General features: G+C 45.3%; 2 protein-coding genes across 6 annotated transcripts in view; one reads left to right on the forward strand and one right to left on the reverse strand.

Annotated features, from left to right (window-relative positions):
* Positions 1-775: 775 nt before the first annotated feature.
* Positions 776-8621, reverse strand: AKIP1 (A-kinase interacting protein 1). Of its 3 annotated transcripts, none has more exons than XM_058663409.1 (5): positions 8211-8621; positions 7899-7979; positions 5348-5452; positions 3580-3660; positions 776-811 (listed from the first exon to the last, which is right to left on the reverse strand). In XM_058663409.1, exons 1-5 carry the CDS (start codon positions 8595-8597, stop codon positions 797-799), a joined length of 669 nt encoding a protein of 222 aa, XP_058519392.1. In that variant the 5' UTR covers positions 8598-8621; the 3' UTR covers positions 776-796. The 3 variants fall into 3 exon arrangements, with proteins under 3 accessions (XP_058519392.1, XP_004593859.2, XP_058519391.1); XM_004593802.4 differs by having other exon boundaries at positions 776-987; XM_058663408.1 differs by lacking the exon at positions 5348-5452 and having other exon boundaries at positions 776-987.
* Positions 8622-8782: 161 nt separating this feature from the next.
* DENND2B (DENN domain containing 2B) overlaps positions 8783-25811 on the forward strand; it is a 218674-nt gene continuing 201645 nt past the window's right edge. For all 3 annotated transcript variants that reach the window (XM_058663410.1, XM_058663412.1, XM_058663411.1), the window contains exons 1-2: positions 8783-8952; positions 12956-13025. The gene's annotated coding sequence lies outside the window, so the exon portion shown is untranslated. The remainder of the gene's footprint in view (positions 8953-12955; positions 13026-25811) is intronic.

A 25811-nucleotide genomic window follows, 5' to 3' on the forward strand; every position in this document is an offset into this window, starting at 1 on the left:
AAGCCGGGAACCTGGAACCTCTTCCGGGTCTCCCACATGGGTGCAGGGTCCCAAAGCTTTGGGCCGTCCTCGACTGCTTTCCCAGGCCACAAGCAGGGAGCCGGATGGGAAGTGGAGCTGCCGGGATTAGAACCGGCGCCCATATGGGATCCTGGGGCGTTGAAGGCGAGGACTTTAGCCGCTAGGCCATGCCACCGGGCCCAAGTCAATGACTTTTAAGATTCTTTTTCTCTTACAGGAATCAAAGAACAATGGTGGCATTAGCGAGTGGCTGACAGGGCCACCTTCCGTGGAAGAAGGGACCTTTACCTCATGAGGACTGGCTACAGACAGGCAGCAGGAAGACACCTGTCGTGAGGGGTATGGCAGCAGGTGCATGGTTCCCCGCATCCTGCCCCAGGTAACCATGACTCTGCGTGAGCACGTTCCATCCACAGCAGCTACAGGGGTGCTTGGCAGCCTGTGTGGGGCCAGCGTGTCCACAGCCTCCCCATCATCTTTACGCAGCCCACAGTTAGCCATAGGTAAGAGAGTTATACCTCTTCATGCAAATAAAAGACGTCTCTTCATTTTCAGATCTCTCCCTTTATTATAATTAGCCTTTCCTTGGAAAACAATAAACACCATGCAGGTGACATCATCACATTATTTTAATCACCAAGGAGGATGTGGGGCTCTTGCTGGCTCGTGCTGCCCCTGGCAGAGGTGGAAGCCCGTTTGCAGGAGGGCTGGCCCTCCCTGGCCAGTACTGAGAACAGCAGTAATGTGTAACTACTCAGAGAGTCATACCATGGCTTTATTCTTCTTGTTCCTTAAAAAAAGTGAGGGCAGTGATGGTCAACATTACACGGGGAAGACCAAATCCACACTTTGTCCCAAATCAACTGCAACCACGTGAGTCTTCCCAGTGAAGGCATTTGAGCTCACAGTGACAGAATAGGTCCCTGGGAACACTTCTATGTAGAGGTCCTTAGAGGTGTCTGCGGCCTGCAAAGAAGAGAGGGCATGATATTTCAGCTCCTTTGAGGTTCTCCACCAGGCTCCCCTGTGGGCCAGAGAGTGATGGGCACAGTGCCATGAGGAGCAGAAGGCTGAGGCAGCCCCTGGGGCCGCAGTGCCCTTGGCAAGGCTCAGCCTTTCTTCATGCTCACTTCCTTATTTCTCAAACTGCAAGAACACTGCAAACACTGAAGTGTCATGGGAATGTGAACAAGTACACAAAAACTGCACTCTGGGTGGCCACGAATCAGGCCACAGAAAAGGGAACGGGCACTTGGCAACCCAAACTGGCAGTAAGGGTAACAAAATATTTCAACTGTGCTTTACCAAGCTCACAACTGGGAAAATGAAACATTTCTTTTAAAGCTAAGAAAGTATGAGTGGATTCCATTTTGTCACTGGGGCAGGAAACCAGCAAGTGGGCCAAAGCCCTCCCTTGGAGGACTGAATTCTGTGGTGAAAACACGGGAAGCTGCAGTTAATGGACAGATTTGTGTTTAGAACTGAACTGAGTACAAACTGTCCTCCGAGGACAGAATCCACACAGAGCTGGGTAAAGCCAGGTGGGCAGGCAGGGGATGGGGTTCAGTGCAAAAGGCTAAGGGGGATGGAATAGGGGACTGGTGCTTGGTGTAGTGGGTTAAACCTCTGCCTGCAGATCTGGCATCTCATATGGAGCTGGTTCAAGTCCCAGCTGCACCACTTTCGATCCAGCTCCCTGCTTATGGCCTGGGAAAAGCAGCAGAGGATGGCAAGGCATTAGAGCCCCTGCACCTATGTGAGAGACCAAGAGGAAGCTCCAGGCTCCAGACTTTGGATCAGTCTAGCTGCGGCCATTTGGGGAGTGAACCAGTGGATAAAATATCTGTTTCTCCTTCTCTCTCTGTAAAGCTGCTTTAGAACAAAACAAAACAGAACGAACACAACAACAGGGCCCAGCACAGTAGCCTAGTGGCTATAGTCTTTGCCTTGCATCCTCCAGGACCCCATATGCACACCAATTCTTATTCTGGCAGCTCCACTTCCCATTTAGCTCCCTGCTTGTGGTCTGGGAAAGCAGTAGAGCTCAAAGCCTTGGGAGACCCGGAAGAGGCTCCTGACTTCAGATGGGCTCAGCTCTGGGTGTTGCAGCCACTTGGGGAGTGAACCAGTGGATGGAGAATCTGTCTCTCCTTCTCTCTCTAAATCTGACTTTCCAATAAAAATAAATCTTAAAAAAAAATCAAAAAACAGTAGCAAACCAGAAAAAAGCCAAAATGACAGCTAGGGTGCTACTGCAAATACTCCAGAGGAGCCATGGCTCACAAATGGGAAACTACCAAGGAGGAACAGATGATATTTTCGTGAAGTGTCTTCACCCTCCCTACCTTGCAGATAGATTTAAAACCAATTTTTTTCCAAAGCTGCTTTATATTCATTCCTGCCCAATAACTGCAAAACTATAGGCCTATTATTAAACTGATAGGACATTAATTGACAATGCCATGGCTACCTACTGGTTATCAACCATGTGAATACACAAAAGGTTTCAGAAAATAAAGCTGGGGTGGGTGCTCAGCACAGCAGGTACCACTGCCTTGAGATGCCAGCATGTCATCTAGGCGAGGGGTTCATGTCCCAGCTGTTCTACTTCCCATCCAGCTTCCTGCTAATGGTCTGGGAAAAGCAGCAGCAGATTCCCAAGCATATGGGCCCTGTTTCCACCCATGTGGGAGATGCAGAAACAGCTCCTGGCCCAGTGCTGGCCACTGCAGCCATTTGGGGAGACCTCTGTCTCTCTCCATCCCCCCATAACGCTTTCAGTACAAATAGATCTTTTTTTTTTTAAATGATACCTGTAGGTCCAATACTGAGGAACATCAGGAAAATCAGCATTACCTAAAAACAAGCCAGCCAGGGTTACAGGCATCTAAGCCCAACAACTTCGCTCTGTATGCTAACTCCCAATCCTGGCAGCAGCAAACTGTATACAAATAAAAAGCAAGGAATTTATTGCAACAGGCTTCCTCAGAATGCCAGTTCTCCCAAGGCTCTACCCTGCCCCGCCCCCAACAGAATTCCTTGGGTTCATGACCTAATGAGTATCTTAAAAATGAAAAACTCATCACTCTGTATTTTAGAGAAACGGTTGCAGAGAAAGGGAACAAATGCCTGCAAATGTTTTGGAACCTGATCTCACTGAATGTATATGCTTCAGAATTTCAGTATCCATTTCACTCTGTCAGCAAGGGGGCTCGGGTCCCTCCTGCTGCTTGAACAGATGGTGGAATTCCAGCAGAATCCAGCGCCAGCCCAGCTGAGCCGTGGGCGCTGAGATGTAAATTCTTTGCATTCTTTTTAACCACAATTATGAGTACAGGCCCAAAGAGTCTCCTTGAAGCTTCCAGTGAAGGAAGGAAACCAAGCAAACCATTTTACACTCAAGCAAACGTTTGCATGCCCTCTGTTAAATGTAAGGACACCCCAACTGAATAACCACCACAGGTCCCATGCGGCAGAAAGGCCTCTCACAAGCAGGTCAGTTGGTTTATGATGGAGCCAAAGCTATGGGGTCTAGGATGAGAGTGGTTCTGTACCCACCGACTGGGAGGCCTGCAGGGTATGCTCTGGTGATGGGCGGATGCCTCCAGGACCAAGGGCCAGCTCGTCTCTGTCTTTCCCCTGAAGAGGCAGCAGAAGCATGATTAGCGCCTAACCTTTGTCTTCTGATTTTCAGTTTGGTCAGCTTCGTCTAAGCTGTCACCTAACTTTTAACATCTTTCAGTGAATCATCAAAGGAATTTCTTGTCAAATTTTACAATTATTTTTCATTCTCTCATAGGGTCTGGAGTCAGATCTGAATATAAAATCCATCTCTGCTGTTGACTAAAAGAGACGTATGCACTTCTTGGAGTCTTGCTCCTAGAGGGTAACACAGGCCTACAAGACCTTAAGGGAGATTTAATATGCCAAAGTGATTGATGCTTCACAGGTCCTCAGGAAATAAAATTCTATTCTACATTGTTGCTAGGAGTAGAGGTATGAAAAGGGAGCAGGCTGATAAAGCCACTTTCCCATGTGTATGTATTTTTCAAAGATTTTATTTGAGGGTCCAGCACAATAGCCTAGCAGCTAAAGTCCTTGCCTTTCATGTGCCAGGATCCCATATGGGCACCAGCCCTAATCCCAGCAGCCCCACTTCCCATCCAGTTCCCTGCTTGTGGCCTGGCAAAGCAGCTGAGGATGGCCCAAAGCCTTGGGACCCTGTGTCAGCATGGGAGACCCAGAAGAGGCTCTGGTTTCCTGGCTTTGGATTAGCTCAGTTCTGACTGTGTCAGCTGCTTGGGAAGTGAATCTCTTCCTCTCTGTCTCTCCTCCTCTATATATATCTGACTATAATAAAATTCAATCTTTTTTTTTTTTAAAGATGTAGTTGAAAACCAGGCTTATAGAAAGGAAAGAGAATCTTCCATTTACTGATTCCCTCCCTAAATGCCATAATGGCTAGAGCTGAGCTTAACTAAAGCCAGCAACTACGAGCTCCCAAATGGGTACACAAGGAATTGAGCCATCCTCTACTGCTTTCCTAGGCCATAAGCAGGGAGGGGATTGGAAGTGGAGCAGCTAGGATTCAAACTGTGATTCTACAGGATGCCAGTGCCACAGGTGGAAGTTTAGCCTACTATACCATGGCACTGGCCCAACTAACATTTTACAGGGTGAGACAGTAATTTCTCTAGCCTATGAAGAACACTTTAAGGCCAGGCACACTTACATGAGAGCTGAGGTACACTCAGGACTTGGGCTCTGGTGTGGCTCTGCACATCTCAGGACAGGAAAGGAACGCAAGTACTTCATGCCTGCGTTGAGCCCTTGATCCTTAGGCCCACTCACCACTTTCCCTCTACCCCTTCAACATCTCAACATGGCACACAGGCCAGACAAGTCAGGAATCCAACTGGTGGGCCAGCACTGTGGCACAGTGGGTAAAAGCCACCTGCAGTGCCAGCGTCCCACAGGAGTGCCAGTTCATGTCCCTTCTGCTTCACTTCCAATCCAGCTCCCTGCTAACACACTTAGGAAAGCAGTGGAGCAAGGCTCAAGTGCTTGGGCCCCTGCACACCCAAGGGAGACCTGGAAGAAGCTCTGGGCTCCTGTCCTTGCCCTGGCCAAACCGGAGCCACTGTGGCCATTAGGGGAGCGAACCAGCAGGTAGAAGACCCCCTCTATCTCCTTTCTGTAACGCTACTTTTCAAATAAATGACAAATAAGTAATTTTTTAAAAGTACAGGCCCTAAAGGAGCTCTGGAGTACAGGCTGTCACACCTCTGGAGGCTGAGTGCAGCACAGCCCATGGGAAGACACGTACCTCACTGTCCCCCGCTTCCGAACACACGTGCAGCTTCGGCTTCCCTCTGTGATAACGACAGACATGGGCTGTCCCTCCATCCTCAGGCACAGATGAGTAATATTTCTACAGGAGAGAGTGAAATCAGTGACCAAATAGTCTGGTTGCTAAGTGTAGTTAAGCAAGGAGGCAAGAGAACAAAGGCAAATTATCTGCCTCCTTTTTAAATTTTATTGTAAGATGCAGGGCAAAGAGGAGGGAGGAAAGAAAAGGATGAAGAGAGAGGCAAGGAGACAGATCTTCTAACCATTGGTTCACTCCAAATGGCTGTAACATACGGAGACTGAACTAGACCTTAGCCAGGAGCCAGGACCCAAACACCTGAGCCATCATTGGCTACCTTCCAGGGTATACATTAGCAAGAACGGTGGACTGGAAGCTAAGGTTGGATTCAAATCCAGGTACTCCAATATGGATGCAGGCATCTCAAACAGGGGCTTAACCCACAGGGCCACAATGCCCAAACCTACCTGCCCTTGACAGGCTACTGAAGCTTCAAGTAAGCTGAGCCCTGGGAAAGTGCCACAGAGAAACAGCATTTGGCCTAATTATGCTGCCATCTGCTGCCTCCCAAGGGCAAGAACTTGGCCAACTAAAGGTGGGCAGGACTGAACTCACTCTCAGCCAGGTTAAGTTCCACATCTTCGCTCCAGTGTCAAAACACATGCATTTTCATCTTTCACTTATTCTTTTTTAAAATAATAATTCTCAAGAAGACAGGATGTTATATACATTTCTAGTAGCAATCACCTTAACTACAAGTGATTTCCTTGTATGTTGGCTATGCTGTGGTTAACAGTCCCTCCACGTACTTACAGATGATCTACATATGGATTTCAGAAGAGGGACTTGAAATCCATATTTCACCCATTTCAATGAATGGTACTATATTCCTCCATTTTGCATGATTATAAGAAATACTGGGCAACTTTATATGTATAATGTGTATATATATATAACTTTTTATGTAGCTAGTTTACAGTTCTGGGTGTTCAAGGGTCTGCTTCCAGTAATCTTGCTGGCCATCTTGAGGCCATACAAGACTTCATATGGCGAGACAGGCAGTATGCACGGGTCTTTGTTCATCAAGCTATCTGTGCTCTGGCAAAGGGCTCAGCCCTGCTGACCTTCCCAAATCCTAACCATCCCCCAAAGGCTATCTGAGCATCACCTATGAAGTTTCTACCCTCTCAGCGGCTCACGATGGGGATCTGATTTCAACACATGAAACTCTGGGGACACACTGAAGCCACAGAAAGTACCAGAAACTTCACTTAAATTTCTCATGTTCCAGTTTATAATCTAGACTGTTTATGGTTGGAAAGGACCTTGGAAGTCTTAATGTTATGACAAGGAAGCTAAAATGCATCAGTAGCCTCACGTCCTGAAGGTACTTGCCCTAGTCTTGCGGCACATTCTTTATAAGGCCCAGAGACTGTCAGGAGAAAACCTGGCTCTGAGCCCGGGTAGCCACTCCTCTCCATCAGCCACACAAGGTCTCTGCTCCCCGTAACTATCTGTAGGGTTACTGGAACTGGAAACAAACAGTAGAGGTAAGATCTAATCTAGACATTTTGTTTCAGTTTTAACACATTTGGAAAGCAGAGAGGCTCCATATGGTTGAGGGCAGGGCTGTGGCTTTGACCTTGACATCCTGCAGTGGCTGGGCACCATGAGCAGCTCTGGCTTCCTGCTAGTGCAGACCCTGGGCCGCAATGAGGACCACTTGGTGGATGGGAGACTTGGGGGGTTGGTCCTGGCCTCGGGCTTCTGGCCCGGGTCAGATTGTTGCATCTGCTCTCACTCCTCATTCTTTGACTTCTCAGAAAAAGAAAAGATTCCAAATATTAACTCCAGTCCAAAGTTTTAAAAGTCCAAAAACAAATGTGTGACTTACTTTGAAATTCAGGAAATAAATCATTTTTCACCACTAAGCTGAAAACCCAGTGAGGGTCCTCACCTGGCTTGTTCACTGATGTTCACCCAACAATTTGAATTAGGTATTTAGGACACACTTGTCAGATGAATGAGAATTTTGATTTACCATCTGGCCTACTGATTCTTCTTCTTTTTTTTTTAAGATTTATTTATTGATTTTTACAAAGTCAGATATACAGAGAGGAGGAGAGACAGAGAGGAAGATCCTCCATCCACTGATTCACTCCCCAAGTGACCACAACGGCCGGGAACCTGGAACCTCTTCCGGGTCTCCCACGCGGGTGCAGGGTCCCAAAGCCTTGGGCCATCCTCAACTGCTTTCCCAGGCCACAAGCAGGGAGCTGGATGGGAAGTGGAGCTGCTGGGATTAGAACCGGCGCCCGTATGGGACCCTGGCGCGTTTAAGGCGAGGACTTCAGCTGCTAGGCCATGCCCCCCGGGCCCTGGTCTACTGATTCTAACCTGCCTATAAAGTGGAAAAGGCAGTCTCCACTCTCCCTAAATTCCAAGATTTCCCACCACGTGCCCCATCAGCGGTTATCAGGAGGCATGGCTTTGCTTCACACCAACTTACCCCACACTGGCTTGACGTATAGTCCATGAATTCAGCCATTGTTCTGAAGGAAGCACTAAGGGTCGGGAACCTCTCTTCTCTCTATTTGAATAAATGGCAAGTCACAGGTGAGATACAGCCTCCTGAGTTTTGGAGAGACCTCTGTTAAATTTGCCCTTAAGAAGGAAACTTTTTATTTTTCAATTTACCAACCACGGCGGACCACTATCTGTATAAACTGTTTATTGAGTTTTCAAGAGACTTTTCTATTCAGGGAAGCAGAGCGGTCGCAGAGGGCCGCCCACGGGCCGGTCCTCCACACTGGGCCCTCACCTCTTCCTGGACAAGGTGCAGGGGGCAGGCGGCCGGTGTCCCGGCTTGGGGAAGGGCCCCCGGGCCGCCTCGGGGACGCTCCTGCGAAGGCCAGTCCACCGCCCTCCTCTTGGCGCGCTCCAGCACTTCCCGCCCCAGCCTGGCCGAGCGCTGCAGGGCACGTCGGTCCACCCCGTTCAGCGCGGCCGCCGCCAGGCAGTTCTCCATGAATCTCTGGGCGGACACACACAAACACCGCCTGCTCAGCGGAGCTTCCACGACTCTGCTCCGCAGGGCTGGGGGCTTCGGCCCCGAACGCCCAGCGACCAGCCCTAAGCCTCCTCCCACAGCGAGAATCGTCGCGGACGCCGGGCAAGCGCGGACGCCGTAAGCGCCGGTCCCGCCCATTTCCGTCTCCTTCTCCCAGACGAAGTCGGCCCTTCGCCCGACCAGCTTCTCGAGGCGCACGCGCGGATCGCGCGCTCGGCGAGGGGTCGGGGCCTGCAGCCTCCTCGCGGATGGCCATTGGCGGAGAACGGAGAGGGCGGGGCGCGGCCTACGTCGGGGCCGCGGTGTCCAGGCGCCGGTTGCCGGGCCAGCTGCAGAGCCGAGTTCGGGTCTCGGTGGGGTCGCTGCCCACGTTGTGCCCACAGGCTTGGACAGCAGCGCTAGTTGTTAGAATTATGTCTCTGCCTCTTCACTTGGCAAACCTACTGTAAAGGGACGTAGTCTCGTGTTCGGCTAGGAGGGTGTGGAAGCTGAGGTAAACGCCTCGTTCTGCTAGACCAAACGACCAGCCGGACGCGGGGTCGTTGTCCCGTCGAGCGGTGGGACATCTCGGGACCTGGGCGACACGGAGCGAGGGCTTTGGCTCCGGGCTCCGCAGGGCCCCAGCCGGGAGACGAGGTTCAGGCCCACAGTAGCGGGGAGCCTCAGGAGGCCTGCTGAGGGGTCTTGTCATCCCCTCGCTGGGACGTCTCTCCGGGGGAAGGACGGAGCTCCACGTTTGGGGACGCCCCGAGGACCATTGCAGCAGGGCTAAGTGAGGAACTGTGTGCACTGTTAGCTCTTAGCCCCCACTCCACTCCACCCGTTATATGGTAGGAGGACAAGTATGGCCCAAGGTCACCACGCAGCTTTCACGCAACAGAATCCTGATGGCCAGCAGTGTCCGGTTTATGGGACGCTCTGGAAACCTTCAGCGAGCCCTCAGGTAGCTTCATGAGCAGTTAGGTGTTACCAGGTGAGAGCGAAGTTGGGTTAGGTCCTCCACCTGCACTTTGCCTTTTGCTTGGTTCCTATTCTTCCTCCCCTGTTTAGAAGACCAGTGAGTGAAATCCATCTTTATTCTTGAACTGGTTTTTCATTTTAGGATTATTCTAGAGCTTTTGGATTTGTCGGATGGATACCTCCTCTAGAACACAGTGATTGTGTTACTGGAGATGGCTGGAACAGAGGACATCCTGATTTTGCCATAGGAATTTAAGCGAGGGGCCAGCGCAGTAGCCAAGCAGCTGAAGTCGTTGTCTTGCACGCACCGGGATCCCATATAGGCACCGGTTCTAATCCCGGCAGCCCTGCTTCCCATCCAGCTTCCTGCCTGTGGCCTGGGAAAGCAGTCGAGGACAGCCCAAAGCCTTGGGACACTGCACCCGCCTGGGAGACCCGAAAGAGGCTCCTGGTTCCTGGCTTTGGATCGGCTCAGCACTGGCCGTTGCTTCTGCTTGGGGGGTGAATCATCGGACAGAAGATCTTCTTCTCTGTCTCTCCTCTTCTCTGACTTTCCAATAAAAATGAAATAAATCTTTTTAAAAAAAGAATTTCAAGCAAGAGATGAGATAGGGCCTTAAGGCAGCTTGTGAAGTTTGATGAGGGGACTACACCGGGTTGGACAGTTGGGCAACTCAGCAAAGAACTGAGAAGACCAGTGTGCGTTTGTGTGAGTGGAGTTTTAACAGGCATAAGCCCATGGCTTCTCAGCTGAGACCTTTTGTTCTAGGGTATTGCTGGACGAGGGCTTTATGAGCATGCTGTTAACGGACCTGTGGGTTATGGGAGCTTGGCCCAGACTTAGGTGTGTCACTGCTGGGTTGCTCCCAAAGCCTGTTTCTAGTTTCTGATTGGCTGCTCCCACACACCTAGGCCCAGGCTGTGCTGCTCACTGTCCTGCCTAGCAGGTCCATGCTGTGGAGGTCTGATTGTGCAGTCTGCAGAGTTAATTTAAATCTGGCGTTGCCATGATTTTCTGTGAGATTCAGGGAAGCAAGGTATTTCCTTGAAAATCCCTCTCTTTTGTTTGTTTTTTTTTTTTTTTTCAGGTATCCCCACAGTACTAGCTTGCCTTGGCTAAGCTTCTTGGGAGCAGAGGCCATTATAATCTTGCTTTAGTATTTTGTCTGTCTCAGCAAAAGCTGATAATAGCCATCGAATGTGTGAATTGTGTTGTCAAAGTTTTGTGAAATAATTCCTAAAAAATATTTTGCACAGTGAATTGAAAACAAGTATTGCGTACAGATTTTTTTTAAAGTATTTATTTGAAAGGCAGAGTGGTGAAGAGAGAAAGAAATTGATCTGTCTGCTTTCACTCCTTACACAGCCGCATCAGCCAGGGCCTAGAACTCTCTCCCGTCTCCCAGTTAGCATGGCAGGGGCCCAAGTACTTGCGAGGTACATGGACGGGAAGCTGAATTGGAGGTAGAGTAGTGGGAACTCTCCAAGCCTGAGGTGTGGGGTGGTGACATTGTGATGACAGCTTAACCTCTCCTGGGCCAACCACGGCCCCCATTTCCTGGATTTAGCTAGCATTAGCATGTGCTGAGCTTTGTGAAAAATAGAATGTGGATCAACCTAAAGGGGCAAAAAAGGAAAGGATGCATATAAAATCTGTAATCGCGAAGCAAAATACTACAAAGTGTTATCCAGTGTCACAGATAAAATACCATGAAGCTTAAAGAGATTATATTCTTCTGAAAGGATCAACAGACTGTGGAGAAGGCATGAATAGGATGGCCAAGGATGTAAAAGCAGACACCTGTTAACTGCTTCTGCTTGAAAGGTGGAGAGCTCTTCATCTGGTCTGCTTGTTTACCCTCCCCATGCCTGGGACAGCGGGGGCTGGGCCAAGCCGAGGCCAAGGGCCTGGAATTCAGTCTGGATGTCCCTCATGGATGGCAGGACACGACTATGTAAGCAACGGTTTGCTGCCTCCCAAAAAGAGCGTTAGGAAGCTGGAATTGGAAGTGGAGCTGGGCTTCCAACTCAGGCATTCTGATATGGGTTAGAGACGCTGCACTAACTGGCCTCTTAACCTCTAAGCTTGCCTTTGTAAAGTGTTTAGGAGTATTTAACATAGCGAGTGATCAACTAATATTTATGTTAGTATGTAAATCAGACAAAAGTCTCATCTGTCAACATGGCTTCACTCAGTATTACAGCCACACTTCAGGTCTCTTCTCTAGGAATCTGTCACTATTTCCTTGCTTATTCCAATTATTCCAGCAGAAACGTTATTTTCTTCTTGTCATATCCAACATTACTTTGATATATTACTTGAAATATTACTTTCTTATGCATATTTGAAATCTTTGCCAGTTACATTTCTAGCTGCCACCTTGGTTGTCATGGATATTTTTTTTTCTCTCTTTAATGTGTGGTCCTTATCCCAATCTGCTTTAAATTGTAGTTACGCTTCATTTTCTCCCAACATCCTGCAAACTCTTTGAAGGTAGAAACTTCCTGATTTGTCCCGGAATATTTCAGGGCCGATTAAGTAGTGGGGTCAGTAAACATTCATTGAAATTGCTCTGATTTGATTTTAAGTGGACCCCATTGGGCCAGATAATTGTTGGCTTTTGAAAAATTTTACCTACATGCACTTTAAAAAATATTTATTTTTATTAGAAGGATTTACAGAGAAAAGGAGAGACAGAGAGAAACATCTTCCATTTGCCAGTTCACTCCCCAAGTGGCCACAAAGGCTGTAGCTAAGCCAGTGCAAAGCCAGGAACCAGGAGCTTCTTTAGGTCTTTCATGCAGGTGCAGGATCCTAAGGCTGTCCTCTACTGCCCTCCCAGGCCACAAGCAGGTAGCTGCATGGGAAGTGGAGCAGCTGGGATATGAACTGGCGCCCACATAGGATCTTGGTGTGTGCAAGGCAAGGACTGTAGCCACTAAGCTACCATACCGGGCCCCTGCATGTACTTTAGAAATGTATTATCTTATTGTAACTACCTTCCCTCATTATCTTATTGTAACTACCTTCCCTCAGAATCAAACATTTAGAAATACATGGGAAAGAAAATTCTTAGAAAATGGGGTGACCCTGTGGTGTCCTGAGTTCAGCCACCACCTACAATGCCAACATCGCATATGAGTACTGCTTCACGTCCTGGCTGCTCCACTTCCCATCCAGCTCCCTGCTGATGTGCTTGAGAAAGCATCATGAAATGGTCCAGGCACTTGGGTCCCTACCACCTACATGAGAGAGCCAAATGAAGCCCTCCTTTGGCCTAGCGTAGAGCTGGCGTTTAGGACTACCTGGGGAATAAACCAACAGATGAAAGATTCTTGGTCTCTCTTGTCCATGACTCTGCCTTTCAAATCAATAAAAATCTTTTTTTTTTAAGTTATTTAACTGAAACCTAAAGATCAACACCAAATTAAATCTTTGCACTTTTTTTATTCTGTAAGTATATATGTATATATTTGTGCTTTCAAGTTTCATCTTGTAAAACACAGATTGTAAGGATGCTTTTTCTCTTTTGAAGATTGGCTGGGAGTAATGTTGGCGCTTCAGCTACCTTCAGGTCCCTGTGAACCAAAAACACCTGAAGCCAGGTACTTTTTTTTTTTATTCATTAATTACATTGTATTACATGACACAATTTCATAGGTACTGGGATTCTCCCCCCTTCACCCCAAACCCTTCCCCCATGGTGAATTCCTTCACCATGATGCATAACCACATCTCAGGTTCCGTTGGGATTCCCTAATTACAAGCTCACACCATACAGAGTCCAGCATCCCACTGTCCAGTCAAGTTCAACGGCCTCTCAGGGAGGCCCTCTCAGGTTTGAAGGCAGAGCCAGCAGAGCGTCACCTCGATCAATTAGAAGCTCCAACATATCATCAGCAACAGTCCAGGTACGATGAGGCTGGTGCAGAGTCCACTGATTGACATAGTCTATCTTAGAGTTTCCCCTTGTCCAGTTTTCCGCTGGAAGCATATAGCTGAGGTGGTTGATAGATCTACTCCATCTTCCATCTTTTCTTGGTTAATGTTTTGATTCCTCCATTTTGTTCAGGGGAATCCCCAAAGAAACTTTGAGGTGTTCCCAGTCCAGGCTCCTACATGTACTACTAGTAAGCACAGTGCCCGCCACAGTCCATCACTCCGATCAGCTGGTGGTTGTAACCCCTGGGTTGGATCTATTCTGAGCCCCGACCTCCATTGGAACCAATGAGTATTGCAGCTCTCCCCGGCTCTGCCCATCACACACTAGTCCCTCACCTAAACCAGTGGGAGGTGTGCTGGTTGGGTGCTGCATTCCCTACTGGCACAGGCCATTTCACCTTGGCATTTTGTGTTTTGTACTGTTTTTTTATGGCAACCAAACCTGGCCAGGCCCCCACACAGTTCCAGCGCTCGGACTTGCCAGTGGATAACGTGAACTGACTCAGCCTGGTCTGCCCCCAACCCGAGCCAAATGTATGCCAGTGGGTCACTTTCCAAAGCCTCTTCTGGGTTGTTTACCTCCATGCTTCCTGCGTTTATTTGTAGGGTCAGTGTCCTGTCAGAGGAACTGTTCAGATTCCTCCATCCGACCCCTTCCTGGTGTCAGGAAGCCAGGTACTTTTGAACACTACTGATGGGGAATGGAATAGTTAATGGAGGGAGAAATAAACTTGAGTCTTTCATGACTTCTTGACAAGGGATTAGTTTACTACACGAAACTGATGAGTTGTTTTATATATTTTGGAGAGTAGATGACTTAGAAGAAGCCTTTATTGGGAACTGAGGAGAGAGATTGGGTTGTTTGGGGAAACTTTTTTTTTCAAAGGTTTAGTTATTTAAAAGCAGAGCCACAGAGAAAGGAGAGAGAGGAAAAAGTAAAAAACCCTTTCATTCACTAGTTTACTCCTCAAAAGGCCACAACAGCCATAGCTGGACCGGGATGAAGCAAGGGAGCCAGAACTGCACTCAGATCTCCCATGCATGTGGCAGGGGCCCCTCGTGCTTGGGCTGTCTGCTGCTGCTTGCTAGTTGCTGGCAGCTGAGTTGGAAGTATAGCAGCTGGGACTCAAACTGGTGCCCATGTGGAATATCAGAACTGTGCACAATGGCTTGAGCTGTATCAGGGCCTTTTTGAGTAGAAAAAACAGGAGTAATTTAAATTCCTTTCCACCATGTGAAGTGGGAGCAAAAAGGGGTTAAAAACCCAGGTCACAAAAGTGGGTATTGTGCCGGAGTTAGACAATGATTTACACTGTGCATTCCAGAGAGTGTACAAATCATCTTGTTTGACAGGCATTATTTTTTTCCCAGCCGACTTAGGGTATTTAGAATCACAAAATTTCGAAATTGTCTGAATCCTTAGATAATTCATTTTGTCTGATAACATGGACTGATTGGGCAATCAGGGAATGAAATTCATGATCAGAATTGTCATTTTGATTATATAGATTAAGGAAAATTAATCAGACTTCTGAAACTTAGCTTTCACAATCTGTTAAAAATTTCTTGGATTTTAAATAATTGGTTACAAAGCAGGAATGATTAGAGAACAATTTTGTCATTTAAAAATATCAAAGATTATAGTATTTAGAAGATACAAACAGTTGGAATCCATGTGGGTTTTTTTTAAGATACTTTATTGAAGTTTAATGCACATATAGTAAAACACACACTTCGATATTTATCACTCGGTACATTTTAGAGGTCTGGGGTTATGCACTCATAACTTAGGCCACCTGCTGGTATCCCATATGAGTACCTATCCAAAACCCAGCTGTTCTGCTTACAGTCCATCTCCCTGGGAGAGCAGCCAAAGTTAGCCCAAGTGCTTGGGTTCTTTTACCCATGTGGGAGATCTAGAAGAAGCTCTGGACTCTTGACTTTGTCCTGGTCCAGCCCTGGCTGTTACAACTATTTGGGGAGTAACCAGCAGGTGGAAGATCTCTTTCTCTACCTGTCTCCCTCTTCCTCTGTCTGTAACTTTGCCTTTCAAATGAATAAAATAAAAATGTTTAGGAATGTAATAATTTTTAATAAATTTGCAGGTACGCCAACATCACCACAGTCTGGCTTAGAAACATTTTTAAAAAATAATTATTTGAATGTAAAGGGTTAAGCATATGAGGCAGGGTTTATTTATTTATTTTTATTGGAAAGTCAGATATTGAGAAAAGAGGAGAGACAGAGAGGAATATCTTCCATCTGTTGATTCACTCCCTGACTGGCTGCTACGGCTGGGAGCCGAGCTGATCTGAAGCCAGGAGCCAGAGATTTCTTCCTGGTCTCGTGGGGGCAGGGTCCCAAGACTTTGAGCTGTCCCAAGACTTTGACTGCTTTCCCAGGCCACAAGCAGGGAGCTAGATGTGAAGTGAAGCAGCTGGGATACGAACCAGTGCCCATATGGGATCCTAGCGCATGCAAGTTGAGGATTTTACCAGTAGACTACTGTGCTGGGCCTGGAAACATTTTTTTTAACTTAGGAATTTTTGTTTGGAAAGCAAATTTTACAGAGCGAGGAGAGACAGAAAGAGAAGTCTTCCATTTGCTTGTTTACTCTCCAAATGACTGCAACGGCCAGAGCTGAGCTGATCCAAAGCCAGGAGCTGTTTCTAGGTCTCCCATGTGGGCAAAAGGGCCTAAGGATTTGAACCACCCCCCACTGCTTTCCCAGGCCATAAACAGAGAGCTGGATCAGAAGTGGAGCAGCCTGGATCTGAACTGGCACCCACATTAGATGCTGGTGCTAACAGGTGGAGGGTTAACCTGATGTGCCGCTGTGCTGGTCCCTGGAAATGTTTTTCTTTTTCCCTTCCCTTCCCTTCCCTTCCCTTCCCTTCCCTTCCCTTCCCTTCCCTTCCCTTCCCTTCCCTTCCCTTCCCTTCCCTTCCCTTCCCTTCCCTTCCCTTCCCTTCCCTTCTCTTCTCTCTTTTGTCTTTTCTTTTCTTTCTTCCTTCGTTCCTTTCTCCTTTCCTTTCGTTTCATTTTTTTTCATTGCAGATTTATTTATTTGAAGAAATTACAGAGAGGGAAAGATCCTGGATCCGCTAGTTCATTCCCCAAATGGCTGCAACAGGGAATACTGAGCTGGTCTAAAGCCAGGAGCTAGGAACTTCATTCCCAGGACATTAGCCGGGAGCTGATCAGGTCAAGGAATAGCCAGAACACAATCTGGTGTCCATATGAGATGCTGTGGCTTTACCACTGCACCATAATGCTGGCCCTGGAAACATTTCCAACACCTGATAAAAATCCCTAGTGCTCATCAAATTCCAGGTAACCAGAGCTGGGACTTGAGCACCCAGGCACTTTGGTTTGGGATGCAGGTGTCCCAGGTGGTATCCTAACTGCTATGCCGAACACCCAACCTTTTTTCATTAGAGCCAATCTAGTGAGTGGTGTCTCATTGTGATTTTTGCTTGCATTTTAATGACTAATGACTCTTACTACTTTGTCATGTAATTACCACCCATTCCTGTTTCTTCTGTAATAAACTTTCTATGCAAAACATATGTCCATTCAAAAATTGTTTTCATCATTAATAAAACAATGTTATGGACAAGAGTTCCTAATAACATATATGTATCATGTCTTTGTTTAGTGGTGTGTTTTGAGGCATAAATGCTTGAAATTTTGATTAAGTCAGTTAATTTTTTAAAAGATTATTTATACAATCAGCTGTTATAATTTGTTACTTAGATGTTTCATTTTGAGTAGCCATTGATGACAACTTAGATTTTTCTTTTTTTTTTGTTTATACTGTGGAGATTGACAGAATTTCTTTCTTTTAAAATTTTAGTTGACCAGAGTAGATTTAACTTATTCGAACATCAGCATTAGAGATTTTTCATCTATTGGTTCACTCCCCAGGTGACCATAATGGACAGGGCTGAGCCAGGTTGAAGCCAGGAGCCAAGAAATTCTTCCATATCTCCCACATGGGTGCAGGGCCCAAAAGCTTGGGTCATCTCCCTCTGCTTTTCCCAGGCCATTGGCAAGGAACTGCATGGGAAGTGGAGCAGCCGGGACTTGAATTGGTTCCCATTTGAGATGCCAGTGTCTGAGGTAATGACTCATTCCACTATACCACAACACTGGCACCTGTTTTTTTTGTGTGTGTATATAGATTGTTCTTTTTTTTTCTTTTTTTCTTTCTTTTTTTTTTTTTTTAAGATTTATACCTTATTGGAAAGGCACATTTACAGAGAAAGAGAGGCAGAAACATCTTTGATTTACTGGTTCACTCACCAAGTGGCCACAGTGGTTGGAACTGAGCTGATCCAAAGCCAAGAGCCAGGAGATTCTTCCGGTCTCCCACACAGATGCAGGATCCCAAGGCCATCCTCTTCTGCTCTCTTAGACTACTAGCAGGGAGCTGGATGGGAAGTGGAACAGCTGGGATATGAACCAGTGCCCATGTGGGATCCTGACACCTGCAAGGAAAGAATTTAGCCTCTCAACCTTTGCACCAGGCCCTAGATTGTGCTTCTGAGAAATCTTTGCCCACTGAAAGGTTTTGAAGATTCCCCTTGGTCTGTATTTCCTCCTAAAAGTTTTATATTTTAGTTTCTATGCTCAAGTCTATGCCATTTTGCATTATTTTTTGTGTATTGTGAAATCTGAATTCATTTCTTTTCCTTCCAAATGTCTGATTGTCTCTGTAGTTTCTCTGAAAGGCTGTTCTTTTTCAGTAAATTGCATGGGCACCTTTGTAAATGTCAATTAGCCATAAACATAGAAGTTAATTTTTGGACTTTTAGTTCTGATTTGTCGATGCATGTGTTTGCCCTTATGTCATCCCACATGTCTCGATTATTGTATTTTTGTTGACATTTGGAAATCAGGAAGCATATATACACTACCATGTTGTTCATTTTTAAAAATCATTTTGGCATTCTAAATCATTTGCATTAGCATAAAATTTCCATTCAGTGTGTCAGTTTCTACATGACTATTGGGGTTTTAATAGGAATTATAATGTATTTATGGGTAAATTTGCAAATAATTGTAGTCTTAATGATAAAAAGGTTTTTGAGTTTGTCAACATGGAAATCCTCCCATTTATTGGGTGTTTCTCACACTTTCAAAAACATTATTTTAATACTGTTGAATTGTTTCTCAGTTGCATATTCAGATTACTTGTTGCTGCTGTGTTGAAATATAGACACTTTTTGGGCCTGCACAATGACAGTTGGTTAATCTTACACTGCCAAGCACCAGAATCCCATATGAGCACTGGTTCGTGTACTGCCTTCTCCATTTCCCATCCAGCTCCCTGATTGTAGCCTGGGAAAGCATTTGAGGATGGCCCAGAGCCTTGGGACCCTGCATCCACATGGGAGACCCAGAAGAAGCTCTTGGCTCCTGACTTCAGATCAGATCAGCTCTGGCTCTTGGGGCCACTTGGGGAATAAACCAGCAGATGGAATTTGCTATTGTCTGGATTTACTACTCTTTGTAAATCTGACTTTCCAATAACAAATAAATCTTAAAAAAAAAAAAAAAAGAAATACAGATATTTTGGCGTATGACCTTGCTGAATTAATTTACTAGTTTTAATAGTCTTTATGTAAATTTTTAAAGATTGATTTATTTTGCTTGATAGAGTTACAAAAAGAGAGGAATGGTTGCCATGATCAGAGCTGAACTGGTTGAAAGCTGGAAGCCAGGAGCTTCTTCTGGCTCAAGGTGCAAGGGCTCAAGTTGTTGGGCCACCATTGCTGCTTCCCCTGGCCATTAGCAGGGAGCTGAATCAGAAGTGGGGCAGCAGGGACTTGAACCAGTGCCCATATAAGAGGCCTGTGTTGCAGGTGGAGGATTAGTTTGCTGTGTTACATTGCCAGCCACCTCATCTCCCCCAACCCATTAAAAAAAAAGTATTAGGGCCTTGTGTGTTAGCCTAGAGGCTAAAGTCCTTGCCTCGCATGTGCTGGGATCCCATATGGGCACTGGTTCTAATCCCGGCAGCCCCACTTCCCATCCAGCTCCCTGCCTGTGGCTTGGGAAAGCAATCAAGGATGGCCCAAAGCCTTGGGACCTTGCACCTGCCTGGGAGACCCGGAAGAAGCTCCTGGGTCCTGGCTTTGGATCAGCTCAGCTTCAGCCATTGCTGCGGCTTGGGGTGTGAATCAATGGATGGAAGATCTTCCTGTGTGTGTGTGTGTGTGTGTGTTTTAAGATTTATTTGCTTTTTTTTTTTTTAACTTGAGTCATAATGCAAGAGACAGAGACACACAGAGAGCGTCCCTTCACTGATTCTCTCCCCAAATAGCCATTTTGACCAGAACTTAGCAGGTCCAAAGCTGGCATCTAGGAGATTCTGAGTCTCCCACATGGCTTCAGGGTCCCAAGGCTTTGGGCCATCTTTTGCTGTTTTCCCAGGCTATAAACTGGGTGCTGGACTGAAAGTGGAGTGGCAGGGGTAAGAATTAGCACCCATATGAGATGCTGGTGCTAAAGGCAGAGGATTAGTCTGATACACCACCTTGCTAGTCCTACAAATTTACTTCTATCCTAGTTTAAGGCTTTTTATTATGAATGATGGTTTGGATTTTTCTCACATACTTTTTATTCACCAATGGTGTGATCATGTGTTTTTTAAAAAATTTTTATTCTATTAAATAATGTATCACATGAATTGACTTTTGAGTGTTAATCCAATCTTTCATTCATGGACTAAATCCCACAACATGGCTTATAATCCTTTATTTATTTATATTCATAAATAAATAATATATAGTTATTATTATATATATATTATTAATATATATATTGCTAGATTTGATTTATATATTTAATTTTCTGTTTACCTGAGAGGGAGCCAGAGAGAGAGGAGTTGTCCACAGGCTCACTCCCCGAATGCCCATCATGGCCAATGCCAGGCTGGGGCTGATGCCAGGAGCTGAGATCATAACCAGTGTCTTCCAGGTGAATGACAGAAACAAAACCATCTTCACTGCTTCTAAGGTCTGCATTGTTGGGAAGCCAGAATCAGGAACTAGAGCCAGCATTCGGATATAGAACAGAGGTATCTTTTAAAATTCAGTACTTACTTATTTCCTTGACAGGCAGAGTGTGGAGAGGAAAGATGTAGAAATCTTCCTTCTGCTGGCTTACTTTCCAGATGGCTGCAACAGCTGGGTCTGGGCCAGGCTAAAGGCAGGAGCCAGGAATTCCATTTTGGTCTCCCACAGCAGAGGCGAGGTCATCTTGGGTCATCTTCCACTGATTTCCCAGTGCATTAGTAAGAAGGCAGGTTGGAAGTGAAGTAGCTAGGACTCAAACTAGTACTCTAATATGGGATGTTGCCATTGCAAATGGCAGCTCAAGAACCTGGCACGATGGCTCAATTGCTAAATCTTCACCTTGTAGTTGTTGGGAACTCATGTGCAAGCTGGTTTATGTCCCTGCTGCTCCACTTCACATCCAGCTTCCTGATTGTGGCCTGGGAAAACAGTTAAGGATGGCCCAAAACCTTGGGACTCCTCACCCGCATGGGAGACCAAAAGAAGCTCCTGGCTCTTGGCTTTGTATTGGTTCAGTTCCAGTCATTGAGAACACTTGGTGAGTGAACAAGCGGATGGAAGGCCTTTCTTGCTGTCTGTCCTCTCTGTAAATCTGCCTTTCCAATAAAAACAAATAAATCTTAAAACTATTTTTTTAAATTTTAGGTGATGTTTACATAGTTGATCAAGCTAGGAAAGATTGAGGGTTAGGAAAAGTGGGTGTAATCATTCTTTTCAAATTTTCTGTTTCTGTCTGTTCTGGGGGAAGGAGGAAGAAAGGGAAGAAGCCATACCAACTGCCCCAGTAACCTGGAATGGGGAGCAGGTACCTGATTGCAGCCCAGGTTCCTGATGTGGTGCAGGCTCCGAGGGCTCTGCCCAGGTGATTTTGATAGTTCTGAAATGTGTCTTGATCTCGCTAAGAATGAAAAAACTCTTCCAGTGTCCATTGGCTGTCGTAGTCAACCTTAGAGTCTCCATTCACCCACATTTCTTCTGTTATCATTTGGCTGAGGTAGTTGTCTAATTTGTCCTGTTCTCCTTCCTGTGCTATGGTACCAGCTGTCCTCTGCAGGCCCCAGTGAGCTGCCATATCCTCCATGTGCATCTGGGCCTGCCATCCACTGCTCTTTTTTTTTGTTGTTGTTATTCAATTGAGAAGGACCAGTACTCACAGGTGTGTTCAAGGACCTGGATCAGGCAACCCAGGCCCCGCTGGACCCTCTGCCCCTGGGGTTCACTAACTATGACAAAATGGTAGTCACCTAACACAGGCGTCTTAGCCACTACGCTAAATATTTGCTCTGCTTTGTCAGCATTTTATTGAGGTTTTGTGTGTATATTGAAGAATATTGATCTCTAGTTTCTTGGTCTTTGTTACCAAAGTGAAGCCAGATTTACAGAGGGAAGGAAAGACAGAGAGAAATATCTTTTTTATGTATTTTTTAAAAAGATTTATTTCTATTGGAAAGCCACATATACAGAGAGAAGGAGAGAAAGAGAAAAGATCTTCTATCCACTGATATACCCCACAAGCGGTCATGACAGCCAGAGCTGAGCTAATCTAAAAGCCAGGAACCAGGAGCCTCTTCTGGATCTCCCATGTGGGTGTAGAGTCCCAAGGCTTTGGACCGTCAACTGCTTTCCCAGGCCACAAGCAGGGAGCTTGATGGGAAGTGGGGCCGCCTGGATTAGAACCAGTGACCATATGGGATTCCAGTACATGCCAGGCAAGGACCTCAGCTGCCAGGCTACTGTGCCAGACCTGAGAGAAAGATCTTTCGTCCATTGTGGCTTCAATGGCCAAAACTAGCCTATCCAAAGCCAGAACCTCTTCTGGGTCTCCCACACAGGTGGGATCCCAAGACTTTGGGCCTTCCTCAACTGCTTTTCTAAACCACAAGGAAAATAGGGCAGCCAGGATATGAGCTTGCAGCCATATAGGGATCCTGGGGCTTGCAAGGTGAAGTTTTAGCCATTGAGACATTGCACTTGGCCAAATTGTTGTTATTCTTACATATTTGATTGAAGCTAAGATGGACTTTTATTTATGTGAGGGTTTTAAATTATGAAGTCATCCTATATGTATTTTTTAGATCTGTTCCTTCTTGACTCAGTTTTAATACTGAGTTTAGCCATTTTTAAAAATTATGTAATTTGTTAGCAGTCAACAATGTTTCCTGAACCTTTTCATTAAGGTTTGTTTGTGGTACTCTGTAGATTCTCTTTGTCTTTGCCAGTCTAGTTAAAGTTTGGCAGTCCTTAAGATCTTTTGAAACAACTGACTTTTGGTTTAATTGATTTTGTTTTTCTAACTTTCATTTCATTGATTTCCATTTAAACATCACAGTCCCTTATTTGCCTTTGGTTCAGCTTGTTTCTTTTTTTAAGAATTTTTTTTAATTGGAAAGTCAGATATACAGAGAGGAGGAGAGACAAATAAGAAGATCTTCCATCCGTTGATTCACTCTCCAAATGGTCACAATGGCCTGATCTATGCCGATCCGAAGCCAGGAGCCAGGACCTCTGCTAGGTCTCCCACATGGGTGCAGGGTCCCAAGACTTTGGGCTGTCATTGACTGCTTTCCCAGGCCGTAAACAGGGAACTGGATAGGAAGTGGAGCAACTGGGATATGAACCAGTGCCCATATGGGATCCCAGCATGTGCAAGGTAAGTACTTTAGCCACTAGGTTACTATGTCAGGCCCCCTTTTCCTGTTTTTAAGATAGGATCTTGAGTTATTGATTTGACATTCTTTTTATTTTCTAAGATAAACATCTAGAGCTATACAGATTCTTCTTCTTATTATTTTGTTTTACAGTAATGTGAAGGTAGTACACATTCAGTAGAAATTTGCAAATCTTGGATTTTGATCTTTTCCCAGTTTGTGAGATGCGGCACAGTATCCCATGTGATGTTCTGGACATGATGAGTCATAGCTCCCAGTCAACCCAGCAATCGCAAGAGCAAACAGCCAGTGCTCCCCAGTATGCTGTGTTACCAGTGTTTTTCCGATATTCTGTTTTGTGCTTTTACATTCCAGCATGTCTACAAATAGTTGCGTGTAGATGACATAGTCAACACATTATTGTAAGATAGGCTTTGTGATAGATGATTTTACCCACCTGTAAGCTAATATAAGTATTTTGGGTACTCTTTTGTGTATTTTGAGGCTGAATTGTTACGGTCATATATGCATATAGTTTCTGTATCTTCCAGTGTAACAGCCATTTCAATCATAATGGTATGTTCTAACTTGTCCTTAGTAATATATCTTGTCCTTGAGTCTGGTTTGTTTGATGCTATTATAGTTACACCAGCAATTGTTTTGTTTGTTTTTTGGTGAGAAGAAGCGTAGTTCTGGAAGTTCAATATCTGAAATGGATCTCTTGGAGCTAAAGTCAAGGTGTTTCTTTCCTTCAGCAATCTTTTTTCTTATTTTTTATTTCATGTGGGCTTCTGGTTAGGGTGGGGAGGGTTGAGGTGGAAAGTGGGTGAGATAAATGTTTGAGATCTTTTTTTTTTCCTTCCACGGTGTCAGCAGGCTGAGCAGTTGAGGGAGGGCTGCTTTGGTATATCCACAGACTTAGACATTTGCTGCAAAGCCTGGCCAAAAGAGTTGTTTAACTTGTTCTGCTTTCCATCTTTTAAAGAGGTACTCAAAGTCCTCTGTTATCTTAGATGAGCTGGCTATCCTGTCTATGTGCGTCTGGGTGTGTTTTCTGTTGCGTGGGCATCAGCAGCTGAGGAGCCCCAGTCCTGATACTTGTACTCCAATGTTGGACCATGTATTTTGCTCCTGAGGTCATACTCCGTAGATCTTATGATTGCAATTTACACTGTGTAAATCTTTATAACCTTTTACTTTGAATATACTCATGTCTTTTGTTCTAAGTTGTATTTCTCTTAGATAACATGGTTGATTCTTGCTTCCTGTTCCAGTCTGATAGTCTTGATCTGTGGAATGGGATGTTGAAAAGTATGAAAGTTCTCAAGGCCACGGACAGGACTCCTGAGGTCAGTTCTTTCTCTGTTTCTCCATCTGCCTCTCACATAAATTGAAAAAAAAAAAAAGACGGGGACCAGGTGCAGTAGCCTTGTGGCTAAAGTGCTCACTTTGCACGTGCCTGGATCTCATATGGACACCAGTTCATATCTCAGCTGCTGCACTTACTTTTCAGCTCCTTGCTTATGGCCTGGGAAAGCAGTAGGGATGACCCAAAACCTTGGGACCCTGCACCCATATGGGAGACCCTGAAGAAGCTCCTGGCTCTTGGCTTTGAATTGGCTCAACTTTGGCTGTTGAGGCCACTTGAGGAGTGAACCAATAGATGTAAGTTCTTTGTCTCTCCTCCTCTCTGCAAATCTGACTTTCCAAAAAATAATAATAATAATAATAAAACCAACAAATAAATGTATGAAAAGATAAAAGACCAAAGTCACATTATTATTATAATGGAATTTACATTTGCTCCTGTATTTCTAATATTCCTTGGCATCTTTCTTTTGTGTTCAACAAATGAACATTTTCTAGTATGTGCTTTAATTATACTGTTGATTTTTCATTTGTATTCTATTAAATTAGTAGTTGCTGTAGACAATATAACATGTGTTTTAATTTATTACAAACTACTTTGGATTTCCAAGTTTGGATTACAAACTTGGATAAAATATAGAACTTCCTTCCAGTTAACTCCATATCCTCCCCCTAGCTTGTATTTTATATGTAGGTGTATAAGATCTCAATAATATGGTGTTATAATTATTGCTATATACACTCTATGGCTTTTAAAAGAAGATAAAAATAAGGGAAATATAGAATCTTTTATGTTAATTCTCTTATTTACTCTTTGTAATGTACTGCTTTTCTCATTTAGAGTTGACTGGCTAGCTGAAGTCTCTATCAGCTAGACCTTTAATATTTGTTACAGACAGCCCTACTGATAAGTTCTTTCAGTTTTCATTTTTTGAGGAATGTATTTATTTTACTTTCATACTTAAGTGATATTTTTACTTTAAAGAATATTTGGTAGATTTTTTTTTAAAGGATTTTATTTTTATTTGGAAGAGTCATACAGAGAAAGGGAGAGACAGAAAAAGAGAGTTTTCTTCTACTCCCCAAATGTCCAGTGTGGTTAGAGCTGAGCTAGTCCAAAGCTGGGTACCAGTAGCTTCCTCTGGGATTGCTACATGGGCGCAGGGTCCACAGGCCCTGGGCCATCCTCCACTGCTTCCCCAGCCATCAGCAGGGAGCTGGATTGGAAGTGAAGCAGCTGGGTCTAGAACTATCATCTATTTGAGATACCATTGTCCCAGGCAGAGGCTCAGCATGATAAGCCACCATGTCAATTAAAAAATGTATTTATTTATTTGGAAGGCAGCATAGC

Source organism: Ochotona princeps, chromosome 4, assembly GCF_030435755.1.
Source record: "Ochotona princeps isolate mOchPri1 chromosome 4, mOchPri1.hap1, whole genome shotgun sequence".
Classification (NCBI taxonomy): domain Eukaryota; kingdom Metazoa; phylum Chordata; class Mammalia; order Lagomorpha; family Ochotonidae; genus Ochotona; species Ochotona princeps.